General features: G+C 39.3%; 1 protein-coding gene across 2 annotated transcripts in view; it reads left to right on the top strand.

The window, feature by feature from the left end:
• UBE3D (ubiquitin protein ligase E3D) overlaps window positions 1-17,428 on the top strand; it is a 77,371-nt gene that overhangs the window by 16,463 nt on the left and 43,480 nt on the right. The window contains exon 8 of one of the 2 annotated variants that reach the window (XM_063150566.1): window positions 3,388-3,557. The exons of the other annotated variant lie outside the window; for it this stretch is intronic. Within the exon in view, the coding sequence (XP_063006636.1) occupies window positions 3,388-3,557 (170 nt within the window). The remainder of the gene's footprint in view (window positions 1-3,387; window positions 3,558-17,428) is intronic. 2 annotated transcript variants of the gene reach the window in all.

Raw genomic sequence — 17,428 nt, 5'->3', positions numbered from 1 at the left:
TTCCATTTTTTAAGTTAAACATATTCTGTTGTTTAAGCTATACACTACTTAGGATGTTGGGTTTTCTTTTTTTCATTTTTAAAGGATGTCAATTAAAGTTTCTTTGTTTCAGGGAAAAAAAGTGGTACATACAGGTATCCTTATTTGTCCTGTATCTCTGCTGTCTTCACATTTGTGAATCACTTGTCTCCTCTTTTTGCTCCACTGTTGAAGGGTTCCCTGCCTTGTAGTTGCATGATTTAGAAGCTGAGAATAAGAGGAAGACAGCAAGCAGATAGTGAGATAGGAGGACACAAGAAAAAATGGGACATTATTGGTCAGCATAGCAGCATCTCAATAGATACCTATTTTTTCTCTACTGCAAAAAGTGTAGCTTTGAAAGCAGTAAATAAGTAGTTTTATGGATAGATACAGGGAATTCATCTCATGGATGGGATCAACCTCATAAGACTGAAAAAGATTACATCTGGGAAAATCAAAAAGTGTGCAGTGGTTTGGTCTCTTTGAACACTATCTCTAGTCTTTAAGGATGGAAGGAAAGGTGTTTTTTTGGAGTGGGATTAGGCTATAAAGTCTTTTGAAAATAAGGCAGCTTGTATTTCAGGAGTGAGCTGAGAGGAGTGGAAAGAAATCCCAAGAAAATTAGTATGTAACAAAATGGGAGAGACCTGTCAGTCTGATAATTGTCCCTGTCTTGAGGGGCATGAGCAGAACCAATTTGCATTTGTTAAGACTGGAGGTGGGGTGAACATTGCAGTAGTCAAGGAGTGAGGTAATGAGAACCTTGCTGAGACTTGGCTGCCCAGCTCTCTCGGGGAGCTTTATTTTTGTGAAATACAAGGAAATGGCATCTTTCCCTGAGCACTCTGAGTGTGACAATGAAATAGCTGTAATGAAAGATGTTTGCATTAGTGACCTGTGTGATGATGAAAGTCATGGTAATGTCTGCAATAACTAGGAAAGAACTAGCAAGGAAAAATAAAAGATTTAGTCATTTTTTTACCCATGTTAAATTCAAATTGATGCCTAATTGTCCACAATTTGATGCTGGAAACTCAGAATGAGATATAGGGAAAGTGATCACAGAATCTAAATCATGGTATTTCAGCTGTTTGGTTCAAGTCCCATGAAGTATAACTGGGGTAGCTTTGTTGCCACTTGTCCCCAAAGAACATCTTTTTAAGTCTCTTGACAAAGTGATTTGAAACCAAAAGAATACAATGAAAGGAAGATCAACAACAACCCCCATCCCCCTACTTTTTTCTGCTTCTGTCATTTCAGAAAAGGTACTCAATGGCATTGTGAATGAATTCTATTCTTTATGTATATATATTTTCTGCAAAGTTTCTTTTCTTACTTGAGTTAATATGGAAGGAATTTGCTTGTGCCAGCTCTGCTGTACAAAGAAGTAGAAAGAAAGGAGAGATTGCACATTGTGAATAACATAGTTGAAAGCACAGCTGAAAATATGAAACTGTTAGCCAGAAATACACGTATAAAATTCTTAGAGTCAACACACTGAGTCTGGGTGAGCAATTGTTCACTCAGATCGAAAGCAATATAAAAAAATAATTCATACATAAGGAAAAGAATGAAAATGCTGCCTAAAGAAGTAAGTGTAGTTCAGAAGTTGATTTTGCTCATGGCTGGGAATCCTTCCACCCCCAGAGATTCATTTACTTTCTCTATATTGTGTGCTGAGTTATTAATGCAGATCTGTTGTGTTGCTGCTGAGACAAAGACATACATACAAGTTCTAGAACATGATTGTGAGATGTGATACTTGTGTGGAAAGAGGTGCATTTCCAATGGACTGTGTTGCAAATGAAATGCTTTGGCTGCTTTCTCTGCAGCAGATTGCAGGAGGATTCTGAAAGGAGCCGACAGCTATCTACATCAGCAATCTACATTGTTCCCTTGTCTTGTTTGAAGGATATTTCCCTGCTGAAAAACATCCCAGGAAGCTCCTTCCACACAGCTTTGTTAGAAATTTCAAAAGGAAGAAACTCTGTTCAGTTTGTGTTGGCAGTGGCCTGTGTTTCTGTGTTTCATTTGCTTCCAACACCTCTCCAGCACTTGGCTTTAAGCACCTTGTGTAATGGTCCTAGCTAATGAGGTATATTTTGCAGTTTAGGCTGTAAATGTGTACAGTGAGTTACTAGAGCAAAACTGATGAACAGCGTCTTGCAAAGCCAAATGTGCTTGCTTGTCATCATTCATGTGCATATGCTGAAGTGATTCTCCTCCTCCTATTCCCTCCCAAGATATCTTTATCAATATATCTCCTTTCTCTTTATGAAGCTTCCACTGTAATGTCCTGAGCCCTGGGCTCTGATAAATTGTGACTGTCGCATTCAATTACAACATATACTATGTGTCCTGTTAATGACTGCTTTCTCCCTCCACAGGGGATATCATGTGTCTGCTACATAACATCATGTAACTTGTTTTACTTGAAGCTGATTAGATCATGAGAAGCAGAAGATTGCTCTCTAGTGAGCAACACTGTGTAAATCCCATTTTCTATGATAAATATTTCATATATAAACATTTCATACAGGTGCCACATTTGTAAAAATTGATTTCCATTGTTAACTTGGATCACTTCACTACTGCAGGCTGTGAATTAAGGAAAAGCCTGACTTACTTGTATGGTGTTTAGCAGGAAAGCCCTGGATCCAAGTCAGAACACTGATACCAAATCAAACAAAGATTAAATAAGATCCATAATGGGATGCAAAAAGTTCAAATTTCTCAAAACTCTCCCCAGTAAATATCTTTTGAATTGCTGTGAGCAAATAGGGCTGAAGAGTGCTAGTCCCATTGTGAAACTTGATATTTGTTTTCCAAGTGAAGGTCTGCTCCAGCTGTTTGTAAATTTCAGCATGCCTTTTAGACCATATTCATTGTTGTCTTTTTTTCTTTCATGTATTAGGTCCATAGAGTCATAACCATCATGCATCTTCTAAAAATCCTCAGTTTTTGGCACTTCAGTGGGCAGTCTTTCAGTTTCCTGTCTTTAGCCCTCAGTTGCTCAACACCATATGCTTGACTAATGCCTAAAAATTACGAAATTGGAGAAATAATACATCTGGTACTAAAAGAGATGACTTGGGACTATTGCTTTTGTTCCTACCAAAGGGAATGTGCTACAGCCACAAAAAGAGGCAGCTTCAATACTGGTAAATCAGTATTGTATTACCCTTTTTTCTCCACTAGAAGCTGTGCAGACTCTCTAAACAATAAAATATCAATTCATGTCTGTTAATACTTTGTTGGAAACTTTGTAAAAATGTGGCTTTAGTATCAGCTGCATTAGGGTCACAGTAAAGTAACAAATTGAAGTGTATCTAATGTACAGTAAACAAAATTATTTTTCATTTATAGATCTGGCTTTTAAATTCTGACACATTGCTGGTAGAGTCTTTAGGAAGTTCCTCCTCCCACAGTGATTTTACACTGTTTGGAGATATCCTTACACCTGGCTCTGGACCAGTGGGATCCTGGAATGCTCTCAAAGTCCTTTACCAGCCATGCATTCAATGCAGAAATAAGGAGTAAGTACAACCTTTTTTAAACTCAGATTCTGGTATTCATTTGCTTTGGGTTAGTATTTCTTTCATGTTTTTTGGACAGTCTGTTAATCTCAGATATAAACCTCTTTGAATTTGCATATTTCTTAAAATGTTTTTTTAAGCAAAATGCCAGGGGAGTAGTATTTGGTTTCTATTACAGAGAACAACCAGATTGTTGTTAGATTTTTGCTTTTTAATATTAAAATATAGACCAAAGAGTTTTGTTGTTTCTAAGGGCACATGTTGATATTTTTGCTTATGCTGTGTTTACATTCCTGTTCCATATAGAAAGATTTCAGTCTGATTGCACAGATTCAGGTGGTACTTGAGGCCAGCTGATAAATGAGTTAGTGGAAACAGGTTGAAGTGCATTGGTTGACTTATTTAATGTGATTCATTTGCATTTAGAATCAAGTGTCATGTTGTCATATATACATGATTTTTTGATTAGTGCAAGTTCCAAAATTTTCAGATGCCCACATTCTGATAAAAATTATAGCTTTTAACCTTGCTGTCTTCTGCACATACACCTGCCTTTGGAGTAAAGGAAAGGTTTCAGAGCCCAGGACCTGCTTCCCATGAGAGAGGAATAAGCAAGAACACCTCCAGAATAGAAAGGGATGAAGAGGAGGCCTGCATGTGACCTAGACCCCAGCAGACCCCAGTAGCTGCAAGGGATCAGTGTGCACTCTGGCATCCTGTTTTAGGTCAGAGGGCCTCTTCAGTTGCTGTGAGTCCCTGGGTACGCTTGGGGGGTGTACAATTGGGTCTGTCCAATTCTGGCAGGGCCAGACTCTGAGCTGTGTGATGGCAGGGGAAGCTCCTTTCTTACTTGTGGACACTGCAGAGTCTGTGCTGGTTTGCTGTACCATAGGTTAAAACAGATTAAGGTTAACTAGAAGTATTGTTTTTAATATCTAAATGTAGTAGTACAATCACATATTTGTAAAACATGGCTAAAGAAACAAAACAAAATCTGTACTTAGTTTATGAACACAAGCATAAATCTACTTATTGTGAGATAAATACACAGTTCCATTGTAGCAATTGACATCTTGGGCCTTATGAAATTCTTCCTTGGCAAATGCTGCTGCTAAAGAGAGTCTGACTGATATTGCCTAATAATTCACATTCAGGCACCCTTTCCTGGGGATGCACTTGAATATTTTTCTTGAGGGGAATGTTGAGGCTTGTGAATGTGATCTTTGTTTCAAGACTTCCAGGGTGTCAGAAGAAATGCATTTTCTCGCTCGAAAACTCATTTTATCCCTCCTTTATTCAGAGCTCAGTTTTGCAATTCTTTGTAATTAACTTAATGCTTAATGCTCTTCCTTGGATACAGAAGTGGTTTTCCCCTTAAATTAGGAATTATGTCCTGTGTACAACACTACAACAGAACTCTCTTTCCTCCGGTAAATCACTGGCATATCTATCACTGTACCTTACATTCACTATTGCTCGTAATGTTAACAATGCAAAGGAAACAAACATTCAAGTAGGATAAATGTCCGTGGTTCATTACTGGCTGCTGACTGGTAATTACCCATTTGGAGTTGTTGCTGTTTAGGGTGGCTGATCCTGAAGCCTTTTCTAACAAAGCTGTGGTCTGAGTTAGGCTGAACATTGCTGTGAAGTTAATTACCTGTTGTGTGGCATCAACAATACTCTGATTTCATGTCAAATTTGTTGATCTGTGTTGACCATCAGCTCATTTCCAGGTGGATTGCAGTCTAATGAGCAGCCTTCCTCTTTTTTTTGTGCATGTTTGTGCCTTTATCAAATGACATCCTAGTTTTGTTCAGAATTTTTTTCCTTCTTGGTCATGGCCATTTTTGTTCCCATCATGTGTCCTGCTGATGGCTCTTCCCAGCTCCATGTTGTCTGTGGAAGGAAGAAGCATCTGTCTTCTTCCAGTCTCAGGGAGAGCAACTGACCTATGGGATAGGAACAAACTGTGAACATGTCACATGGAGCCTCTCTCCATATACCTTTATTTTGGCAAGGAATCTTAACAGCTGTGCTCTGGGTATTCTCTGTATATTAGGCTGCTTTGTTTGAGGACTTTCAGTAATTTTCAAGGCATTGTGAAGTTAAAATAGGGTTAAGTGTATTCAGACATGCTACTTATAGTAGTTCTTGTAATTTCTCCTTAGAGCTGTATTTCTCTATCTTCCTGAGGGTAGCCTTTAAGTGTTGTAGTGATTTGTATCTTACTCCTTCAGCAGTGAAGCAGGGCTAGAAACACTTAGGTGTGTGTTATGTGTGATAAGACAAGTTCTGACTAAGTCTGTCTGTAGTTAGGCTTTTAGCCCCTGGGGGAGCTTTATGAAAATTCTTCTACAGCAAATTAATTGAAACAGCATGAAAAAAGTATCTTATAAATGTGTTTGAGTTCCATTAGAGAAGGACACCTCATGTATTTTCTGCTCTGAGCTTTATGGATCATGTGCATGTGATTATGTTGGTTCCCTCTGCTTTTCTCTCAACAAGGCTATTTTCTCCACCTACAAATCTGCTGTGCAGACAGAAGAGGTCTTCCTTTCAAGTAGCAGGTTCTTGGCAAATAACACCTTATGTAAACAGCCTTAGCTGCTGGGAGTGATAATAGTAAATACTGTTGAAGTGAGAATGTTGTAAAAATGTATGAAGAAAATTGAAAATGTGGTTACATGGCAATTTGACCATAACTTGATCTCACAAAATATATGTGAAGGTACAGTGAGAGGAAAATTGCACTTTTCCCTTTAGAGTAGAGTGCTAGGCAAAGCTTTGTCAAAAGATTGTTGATAGATTTTTGTATCTCATGTGCATCTCTGAATGGTTTACAGCTTTTGCAGAAACCTTTTCCTATATAACAATTTGCTGCTTATAATTTGGGAGTTGAAAAATTACTTCCAGAAATTGTTCATTTTATTAGCTTTAGAGGGACAAGAATAAGCTGGAAAATTGAGTTTGTGGCTGAAAACCTGGAGGGTTTGAGTCCTAGTTTTTTATTAGTCCTAGCTTTTATTACAGTCCATATATAGTTAGCTGTTTATGAAGCTGTTATTGATGTATTCCAGAATGTTGTTTATTGCTCCCAAGAATGGCTTTCATTCTATATATGACCCTAGAGTAATTCACTTCTCATAAAAACATCAAACTGTGTCCTTTTCCACTGATTTTTGAATGTCTGAGATTTTCAGTTTTTCAGTGACTCTTGCCTGTAGAAAACACATGGGACCACATAGATCAATATTTGATTGACTGAGGAGTGACCAGTGTTTCTCTGGTTTGTGCTATCTGTAAGCTGATTTCTCTATCTGGAATGATTAAAAGAGTAGATGTGATTGTAAACAGAACATGAAAGGTCTGGTTTGTTTCAGATTTATTTTTTTTTCTGTTCCCTTCTTGAATTATTTCATGGTATCAAGTTAAGAGAACTGACACCGTGGGTGGAATGAGTTACCTTAGAAGAGATGGCTAAACAGTCAGGCAGAAATTTTTAAAAGACAGAGTCTGATGCCAGTCAGGGTTTTGGGACAGGAAGGAAAAGAATACCTCTCAGAGTTTGATAGACATGTGGAAGCTATAAGCCTCATGAAATTTGAGACAGCAGACTGCTCTTCAGTAGCATCCTTCCTCACCTCTGAGAAAAAGTGTACACAACTTTTAAGTATAACTTTTGGTAGAAATATCCTGACTTTCCTGTTTATTGAAACTACACCTGCCAGGTGCAGCATCCCTTTGTGGTAGTTACTTAGGAACTTAGTTCTTGCTCTTAAACACAGACCTGATATATCTTTCTGCTCTTTGGAGCTGTTGTATTTTTGGTATCTAATCTTTGCTATTTAAAATTAGAAGTACTAATTGAAGTAGATAAAACTGTTGGAATAAACTTTTTGTCTACTGAACAAATTCTCCTATTTTTTCTCAAAAATTTGACTCATTTTATCATTCCTGCTGAGCTTTTTACTTAGGTTGCTTTTTTTTGTTCATCTTTTGAAATTTCACATTGAAGTCAGAGGATGAAGGATTCTTACTGCTTTTTAAAATGGGATTTGTAATCCCAAATTGCTTATCCATTTGTTGATTATCTGACTGGTAGCCTGTCTGTCTTCTTGTGTATTGTGAAAAATGCTGTTGTATTAGTAGTTGTCTAGCAGGGTACAGCTTTTGTTCTCTGCATTAAAAGTGTTAAATGCTATCTACAGAATAATTGCCAATGTAAAAATATGAAATTGACTAAGGGCTATTGCTTAACTACTTCTTATGGTCTAATTTTTTTAAAGAAAAGACAGATAAATATTTCTTTATGATCTCTGATCCCAAATATACTTTTGAATCAGGATTTGTGATTCTGTAATGTGGTAAAACAAAAAATAAATTTTAGGCTTTTACCTTTTTTCCATATTCTTCATATTTATTTGTGAAACACTGCAATTCAGGTAAGCACAATTTTGGTACTTTTCATGTGTCTTTGACTTATCTTGCTGTAGTTCAGCTCTTTGAGGAATATTAGGATTGGTAATAAGAGAAATGCCAAGTTGAGTGGCAAAAAATTGTAAATTAAAAGCAGCAAGACTACCTGAAACCAATTTAAAATGTGTGTCAGAAACAACTGCCTTGCCAGGTAGTTCACACTTATAGGATGATAAGAATGTAAGAAATGCCATGCAGGGTCAGAACACTTTAGCATGTTCTGCTTAGTTCTGTATCATCCCTCCAACACCCAGAAATGTTCTTCAGAGTAGTGTGTGAGCACTTTCCTGTAGTGCTCAGCTCTGTGCTTGTGTTAAAGATGTCAGAGGATACAGCCCTGCCTATTTCCTTTATTGTCTGTTCATTCACCTTTTGGTCATGTGTTTGTGTAAATACTTTTTCGCCTTCTGGTGCTGTCTGCCCCCACAATCAAGTGACAAGTTCCAGAAGTTCACTGCTGATGTGTAGTACTCTTTTAACCTCCCATGAAATTACATCCTGCTAGATTTTGGGTGGGGATTAGCAAACCACAATTCAGAATTCCCACCTGCTAAATGGACATGGGGATCCTAAACTACAGCATGTAGTGTTCTTGCTGATTACAGTTAGGGGCTAGACTTACTTGCTGGAAGGAAATCAATGTCACATCTACTCAAATCTTACTATATATATGTATAGCGCTCATTTTGCTTTCCTTGTAACACTGCTTTTTTTAAAACCGGGTAGCCTAAATATGATAGTGCTGATCTGGTGAGGGTAATTTTATACCCATACATCAAACATAGCAGATTTCCACTTGAATGCTTGCAGTTTGTTTCTCATAGACTTATAAAGACTGTTGGGTTTGCTTGGGAGCTGTAAGTACTCAACTCCTGTAATGCCTTTAAAATGACGGGATCTATTTGAGCAGGCAGGAATCAAATAAGGAGCCAAGAGTGAAAAAGCAAATCTTATAAAAGCTTATTGGACAGATGGTTGACATTAACTACTTAAACTTCAAACCTTGATTTATTTATTGGATTTTAGTATCTTGGCTTTAAATTAATTAGCATTTGTTGTTTCTATTGTATTTCTCCATGACAGGCTGTGTAAACTAACAATACTTTACGATTTAAGCTGCCACTTTTACTTGAAATATTTTTGAATTGGTAAGGCTAAAGCAAATTGGGAGTGTATGACTTGAGACCATAGAAAAAAGGCTTATTTATAAAATTGGTCAGGATACTTCCATCTTTGTGTGTGCAGCAGCAATAGGATATTACTGCTGGTTGCCTGTTTTGAATACTGTGGCATCAAAACATTGCAAGTAATTCTTTTGATGGCTCCTCTGCATACTGGCCTTAAGCTATAAATTAAATTATTTGTATAATTGATAAGCATAATAAGTGATACCTATCACAAAATCACAGAGTGGGTAAGGTTGGAAGTCACCACTGTGGGGCCATCTGGTCCAACCACCCTGCTCTAGCAGGGTCATCCTAGAGCATATGGCATAGAATTGAATCCAGATGGTTCTTTAATATATCCAGTGAGGAGAACTCCACAACCTCTCTGGGCAATGTGTTCCAATACTCAGTCACCTGCACAGTAAAAATAATTCTTGCTCATATGTGGGTGGAACTTGCTGTGCATCAGTTTCTACCCATTGCTTCTTGCCCTATTGCTCAGCACCACTGAGAAGGGCCTGGTTCCAACCCCTGACATCTCCCTTTCAATACTGATAGACATTCATGAGGTCCCCTCTCAGCTGTCTCTTCTCCAGACATGCTCCAGTCACCTCAGCAACTTTGCTGTCCTCCACTGGACCTGCTCCAGGAGCTCCGTGTCTCCTTGTAATAAGAAGCCCAGAACTGGACTCCAGATGTGGCATCACTAAAGCTGAGTAGAGGGGTGGGATCACCTCCCTTCACGTGCTGGCAATGCGCTTCCTAATGCACCCCAGGATACTATTGGCCTTCTTGGCCCCATGCTGGTTCATGGACAGCTTGTTCCACTAGGACCCCCAGGTCCATCTCCCAGCGAGTCAGTCTCCAGCCTGTAGTAGAGCCAGGGCACTCTTCCCCAGGTGCAGGAAGAGTAACCCTTGGCAAGTACCCAAGGTACTTGCCTTTGTTGAATTTCAGAAAGTTCCTCTCTGCCCCTCTCTCCACTCTGTCGAGGCCCTCCTGAAGGGCTGCAGAGCTCTCTGGGGTAGCAGCCACTCCTCCAGCTTTGTGTCATCAGTGAACTTGCTGAGGAGGCCTCTGCCCCTCCATCTAAGACACGGAGGAATAGGTTAAGCAACACTGGGCCCACTACTGAACCTTGGGGGACGTCACTCGTCCAGGCCTCCAGCTAGACCCTGTGCCACGGATCAGGGCCTTGTGGGATCAGTCCTTCGTTCAGTTCTCAATCCACTTCACCATCTGTGGGCATGAATGTTGGAGGGGAATGTGGAGGAGATCTGACTGGAAAGATGGGAAGGATTGTTTCAGGGAATAAAATTGTGTGGAATTTTAGAGCTTCAGCCTAGTGATTTCCAAAAGACTGGACTATGAGATCTACTCAGAAGTGAGATGTTGGATTGACCATGCCTGTTTTCCCACTGTCTATGGCCATGAGAGTAACAGCTCAGTAGCTGTTCTTGCAGGGAGGTGAGTATTTTAGCTTTATATGTCTAGTTTAGTTTCTACCTCTGCCAAAAGACTTTCAAATGCACCTTCAACCTGATTCTTTTGCTCTCTGGAAGCAATTTGGGGTGACATCTGTAAGACCCCAAAAACATGCTTGAAAAGAGTCTTAAAAGGGCTTATGGTTTTTTATGTACTCTGCCTTAGATGCATGGGAAGAATAGTAGTAAGATATTCTGAAGAGGTCAAGACAATAAAAAAATTTACTGGCAACTTTGGAAAATCAGAGAATTTTGATGTAAGTCTAGAGCACCATTCAATCAACATAAAAGCATCTTCTCAAAGCGTTGACTTAGCAAGCTCCAATCCCGTCCATTTTTAAGGTACTCAAAACTGTAAGAAGAAGGAATGAGTAGAAGAAAGAGAAAGACAGGAGGGTACAGGAGAGAACAAGTATAGCCACCACTCCTGGTTCCAGCGGAGTTCAGCTGATAGAAGTTCCAAGGAGAGATAGGGTCAAGATGTGCTCACTGCATGTCCTGGCTTAGATGCCCTTTGGCTTTCCTGGGCCCCTCCCCTCATGGGACTTCTGGTCCTCTGGTCACTCTGGGGCTAGAGTGGGGCTCCAGAGGTGAGTGTGGAGCATTGCCTGCGCTGTGCCAGGGATTGGCAGCCTCTGCAGGGCTGGGATACAGGCCTGGGGGTGTGTGGGGCACATCATTGCCTCTTGGAAGCCAAGGCCCAACCTGCCCCTTCCCACATGCACCTGAAATGTTTTGAGCCAAAAATCCTTTTAGTCTGTGAACATCTTTGCATAGAGAGCCACACTGGTACTGTCTTGATTGGACTGTTATTCAACCATTTGTTAATTATCAAGTGTGGTTTTATTTCTTTACCTATGGTGTGTTCTCCTACATCTGAACTCCATTCTAATTAACTTAATATACATAAGATTTGTAGCTGTCTTGTTTTCAGCTGTTGCATCTCCTGTTTGAACAAGGTCATATACTAAAAGACTTCTTATTGAGCTGGTATCTGTGACACAGTTTTTCCATGGCTACTTCACTTTCTTTTATCAAAAATCTGTTTTAGTCTGTCTGTAACATGAATTCTTGCATCAGCATTGGTTTAAACATAGATTTAAGTCTTCCATCTAAATCCCTTTTCTGTTCCTTTTTTCTTCTTTTGCTCTTGCTCATGTCCAGAACTCGGCAGCCAGGCTGCATGCCTCCTTTATCCCGTATCTTGTGTTTCTAAGCTGAGACTAACTTTCCCTTTTTCTTGACCCATAAAATTTTAAGAAAGCTGATAAAACTAAAGAGCCCAAACAATCTGCCTTCACTAATCTGACTGTGTCAAGGTGTGTGTGTGGGCTGCAGCTCCCAGGGCTCTCACAGGATTGGTGTGTGGCTCTGTGTGATCCTTCCTGCTGCGCCTCGTGGCTGCAGCCAGGCAGCAGGAGCGGACAGCCCTGCTGAGAGCTGCCGAGGGCTCCATCAGCATCAGCCAGGGTTAAACAGGCACTGCTAAATCTCTGCTGTAGCACAAAAGGGGAAGCTTCAGAATAGTTGAAAGGGAAAACTTGGGAAATAGCTCTGAGGAGAGGAGGTGTTAAAACTAGGGACAGTTTGGGGAAGGGTGGAGGGGTTATTTATGGAAGAGTATTTCCCTGCACAGAGGAAAACTGACAGACATGTGAGGACACATACTGGCAGAGGACATGGAAAAGGGGCAAGTGGAAAGTTGAGTCTTTCCAGATATGCAGTTAGTCTGCTGTGAATTTCCAAAGTGAGCTGTGGGATGTAGTAAAAGATGTAAAAAAATCTATACTGGTTTAGCATTTTGACTTGAAGTTTACGTTTAGGAGAAGAAGCAGTGCTCTTGACTGCTGGTTTTATTTATTTAGGATTTAATTGCTTGTTAAATTTGACTTCTAGCCACATCTGATACTTCAGTTTTGTTCTACCTGCACAGAGTGAGCTTCTGTACAATTTTTGTAAGAGGTATAATTTTTTGTGGAGTGGGAAAATGATGATAAAAATAAACTCATCTATTAAAATTGTGGTTTCAGTGTGAAAGGGAAAATATGGCATATATGAAATTCTAACTTCAGTCATTAGGCTTTTGTTTGGCAATGGTTTAGATTGAATGACTAGAAAGAATAAATCTTGCTGTCAGCAAATTTGGGATCTACCACTTCTATTATTTGTGGTGTTTCTTTCTTTGCTGCAGGTAATTGCATCTTAAAATACTGAATTTCCTTTTCTTCTGAAGTCAGTACATCAGGAAAAAACTTCAAAGCATCAAGCTGAGAGATTTTTGTGAACAGTGATTACAGCATTTTTTCTGTACAGCAGGATAACTTCTCCCTTTGGATTCAGACATAATGTTCTGGAGTGCCTGGTATTTGTGAATATACCTATATGGAATATCAACAGTGCTGTGGAAGAGATTTAATTTTACCCAGAGGTTTAAAAATCAGAGGCCAGAAAACATTTTTGTCTTTATATTGTTCTGAAAATCCATTTCAACTTCAGAAATGGCCCCCTGCTTGGTATAATAGGACTTTAAAAGGGAATTAAAGTTTATGGAGCGTGTATAAATCTTCATGTGGCACAGCTGGTAGGAATAACCTCTGTAAGAACACCCAGCCAAGTGCATTGTACTGTGGCTAGGCAACTTAGAGCTTTATGTACAGGGTAACAGCAGTGCCATCTCCTCATACAGACCTTTGGTTCATTCAACTTTGATTTAATTTGATTTTTTTCTTCATAGATAATTCTTCTCTGCTGCTTGCTTGGTTTGCTTTGCTGAGAAAACCAATGTTACTATTTGTGGCTATTGCACAGCCCTGAATGCACACCTGTTTCAGTACTGTTAGGGCAGGGTGTCACAGACTCCATCCCTCTGGTACCAGTGACAGTGTTGAGACTGCTGCCTGCTGTGACAGTGGCAGTGAGCTCATATTAGGGCTGTTTTCTACACAGTGCCTAATTCCCATGGTTTGTGGTTAGAGCCTTTCCTGGGGACAGTGGTGGGACCATTAGTAACAAGGCAAGGGGATAGATACACATTGCTAGCTGGGTTTGCTGGTGCCTCTGCCACTCTCCCTGCACAGCCTAGATGGGAAACTCAGATTGTCTTGCAGAAGCCAACCCTGCTTTTCAGTCATGGTCTTAGGTGAGGTTACTGCACCTTGCCTTGCGTTTGCAGCACAGACATCGGAGCCACTGGACAGTCAAGTCCTCAAGTGCTGCAGTGTAGAGCATGTGGGTGAAAGTAAATTGTTGCCAATTTTGGATTGCTTAAAGACACTGCACATTGAACCATGGAAGTATAGGAGATGAGTGATGAGCAGTTCAGGTGTCCAGGCAGGGTCAGCTGTTGAAACCAGTAGCTTCATCAGCCCTGCTCATCCATCAGGTCACTGAGTACCATGACTGAGTGATGCAAATACCTCCCAGTGTGCTCACAGTGCACAGAAATTGCAGGTTACACCAGCTTTACAGCATTTATGCATTGGGTCTGAATGTCTTCTTTTTTTCACCTGTAACTATTAATTAAAAAAAAAATCTTACTTAATAAAGCTATGCTTATTTATCATAATTGCATCTATCAATCCATTTCTAGTGGCTAGATGCATGAATTTCAACAATCCCTTCCCTAAGGCCATATTAGTCAGTATAAGCTCTGACTGAGACGTAGAACAATTTTTTTTTTCCAAACTCATAAGGATGTGTAAAAATTTTATGATGTTGCTTTAACAAGGCCCACTGAGATTTGGGATTAGATATCTAAGGCCTTATTGAAGACAAAACCTTTCCTATGTTCAGCCATGCAGAGCAAAGCTGCTCTTCAGACAGCACTTTAAAAATTAAGATAATTTGATAAACATAGAATTGAAATATTAGAGAAAGGTACGAGGGATCTTTTCTCTGAATTCCTTTACTGCAAAGCCTCAGTTACTATTAACAAATATAAAATGTAAGTTGGAGTGGCAGCATTGAACTTTAAGGCTATTTCACTATACTAGGAACCAGCAGTGAAAATCTTTAGCATTGATAGAAGAAAAATAGTTGCAATACTGAAGAAAAGCAAAGGCTGGAAGATAGACTTCATTCCCTAGCAGGAGAATTCATTCTCCTATACAGTTAATGAGATTTCTTAGTCTCACTCTTCAGCACCCAAATCTCTGTTCTTTCTCTAAGAGGTAATTTTTACTCAGGTATGCCACTGTTGGGGCCTCAGTTTAGCATCCCTCTACTTCCTACTCCTGGGAAACTCTAGAAGGAAAATTAAGTGGAATGTATTTCATGAGATATTTCATGTTCAACTCCCTCTTGTTTTCTTTGAGGAATTAAGAAATGAAACTGTTTCCACAGGCTTGGAAATTAAAAATCCAATTTAACATTAGGCCATTTAACTAAATTATAAAAATTGAACCTAATATTTTTAGGAAGGGTATTTTGCAGGAGGCCACAGTGCGGTTGCCACAAAGTTTTAAGTTCCACATTTTCAAAGCACCAGACTTGCTTTATACATTTTCACTCCTTTGCTTAAACCTGAGCAATCTGTCTATCCAGAAACTTAAGTGCATTCTTTTTCTCTCTCAAGATACCAGGTGTTCTCCTTTTGTGAGGGTTATAGATTGATAAATACGTACACTATTCCATTCAGCTTCCTTTGGGTAAATTTCTACTGTTTTAATTTTCAATGTTTGCTGTGAGAGTATTTAGATTCACTGAGAGTTCATACAGGGCAGTCTACAGGTAACTGAGCTGCACAGTCCCAGAAAACCTTGAAGAAAAAATGGAAGCCTGAATGTGGCTGGGGATGGTATTGCTGTGTTTTCAAGCAGTGACACTGAGTATTGAATGACTTTATGCAGACACATAGGTGTTCTAGATTAGTGATTAAGCTACAGGTACTGGTCTTTAAGCAGCATCTGCATGAATTTTTACACTGTGAATATCCAACAGGAATATGTAATCCCTCCTATGCCCCAATGATGTTTTGTTTTCATAAGTGATGGGAGCATTGTGTTGGAATGTCCTTTTTACCTACCTTGCTTAATGTAGAATGATTTAGTCTGGATACAAAGTTCTGCTTTTAAGGATGAAGAGTTAGTAAATCGTTAAATCTGATGAAACACCAAACAATTATTGTTCATCTCTGGAATTGTTTTGCTATTGTGGGGCCTTCTTTTGTTTTTTCTGCAGCATCTCTGAGATTTTAGATTTTGTTAATAATGATTATTGCAGTTGGGCACACATGACATAGTTGCTGCTGCTCTGTAGATATTTCAGTCAGAGTTACCAATTTGGAAATCAGCTGGTAGCTGTTTTGGGCAAGCAAACCAGGTATTTTTGGACTGACTTCAGTAATGTCTCACTGAATCAAGGAGGACTTCAAACAAATTAAACTGGAAAACAAATCAGTCACGGATGAAACTAGGAGCTTAATAACTCGAAATAATTCTTGACATTGCATTTGTGATGCTTAGAATTATTATAAGAGATCACGAATAGTAGGTATTTTTTAAAAAAAATCTTGCACATTGTATACTACTTTATTTTGAAATAGATATACTGGTAAAAGACCTTGCTAAGGTACTGCAGCTTGGTTCACTGCCCTGTTTTCATTATGAGAACTTCTACTTCTCTTTGAAAACTAAATTATCTTTACAGCCTCCAGCTTTTTTTTTATCCCCTTGCTCTTAGAATAATTTGCTCACCTGAGAAGTGATTGGCTGAACTGAAGTGAATTGAATGCCATTTCAAATTACATAGGTCTTCTCTTTCTTAGGCATCTGACCCTCAGTGGATCTGGACATACTGCTTATAAGGTTTTTGGAACCTTTTGTACTGAATTAAAAGAATACACAAAAGAATAGAAAACTAGAATTCTTGTGTTTGATCTGCCTTGCCACTGTTTAGAATGATGGTTTTGGATTTTTTGATTGCCTCTTTATCAACCTTTCACATTTCACATGGTGAAAAATAATTCTCACTGGATGTAGCATTTGTACAGAGGGAAACTTTCTCTGAAGGGCCCTTGTATTGATAATAGGATACCTGACACCATATTTTTTATGTTCACTACTATAACACCTCATTTTGATGATTTTTAAATAAATATTATAGTTTCATGGAGAGATGTAAAGGCACCTTCAGGAGAGTAGTGTTATTGATAACATCTGGGCATTCAAAAATTTAGACATGCCAATATTTTTGGAAATGACATTTATGTCTTCCTCCTGAGTCTCCTATTTTATGATTGGAGTTTCCAGCCTTGAGAGGGGAAAGCATGAGGAAAGAGCCTGTAAAATTATTCTTGTGTGAGAGTTTGGTGGTAGTGGAGCCCAGGAGACAGCAGAGATATTTTGAGTTTTCTCTGGTCCTTCTACCTAGTGTCAGCCCCTGGAGGGGCTGAGAGACAGCCTGTTGTCTCTGCCTTCAGGTGAGAGGCTCAGCTACATGCAGGAGATGCTGCTAATGTGCAGACAGTGAGGAGAAGGTGCTCTACATGTATGACCCATCTCTAGACTTCCTTGATAAGATTCTGTAAGTTCTTGAGGTTGGTTTACAGAAAAAATACACCAAGGTAAATAGCTTTTTTTTTCTGGGATAATGGAGTGTTGGTGGCAGTACTTGGACTTGATAGTGTTAGGGTAACAGCTGTACTGTATGATCTTAAAGGTCTATCCCAATCAAAGTGATTCTGTGATTTTATATTTTCTGTCTGTCTTGCCAGTTACCTCCACATTCCTTCTCCTGCCCTGGC

Source organism: Melospiza melodia, chromosome 3, assembly GCF_035770615.1.
Source record: "Melospiza melodia melodia isolate bMelMel2 chromosome 3, bMelMel2.pri, whole genome shotgun sequence".
NCBI classification, from domain to species: Eukaryota; Metazoa; Chordata; class Aves; order Passeriformes; family Passerellidae; genus Melospiza; species Melospiza melodia.
Note: the sequence above shows the minus strand (reverse complement) of the source record. Positions and strands in the feature narration are given on the sequence as shown.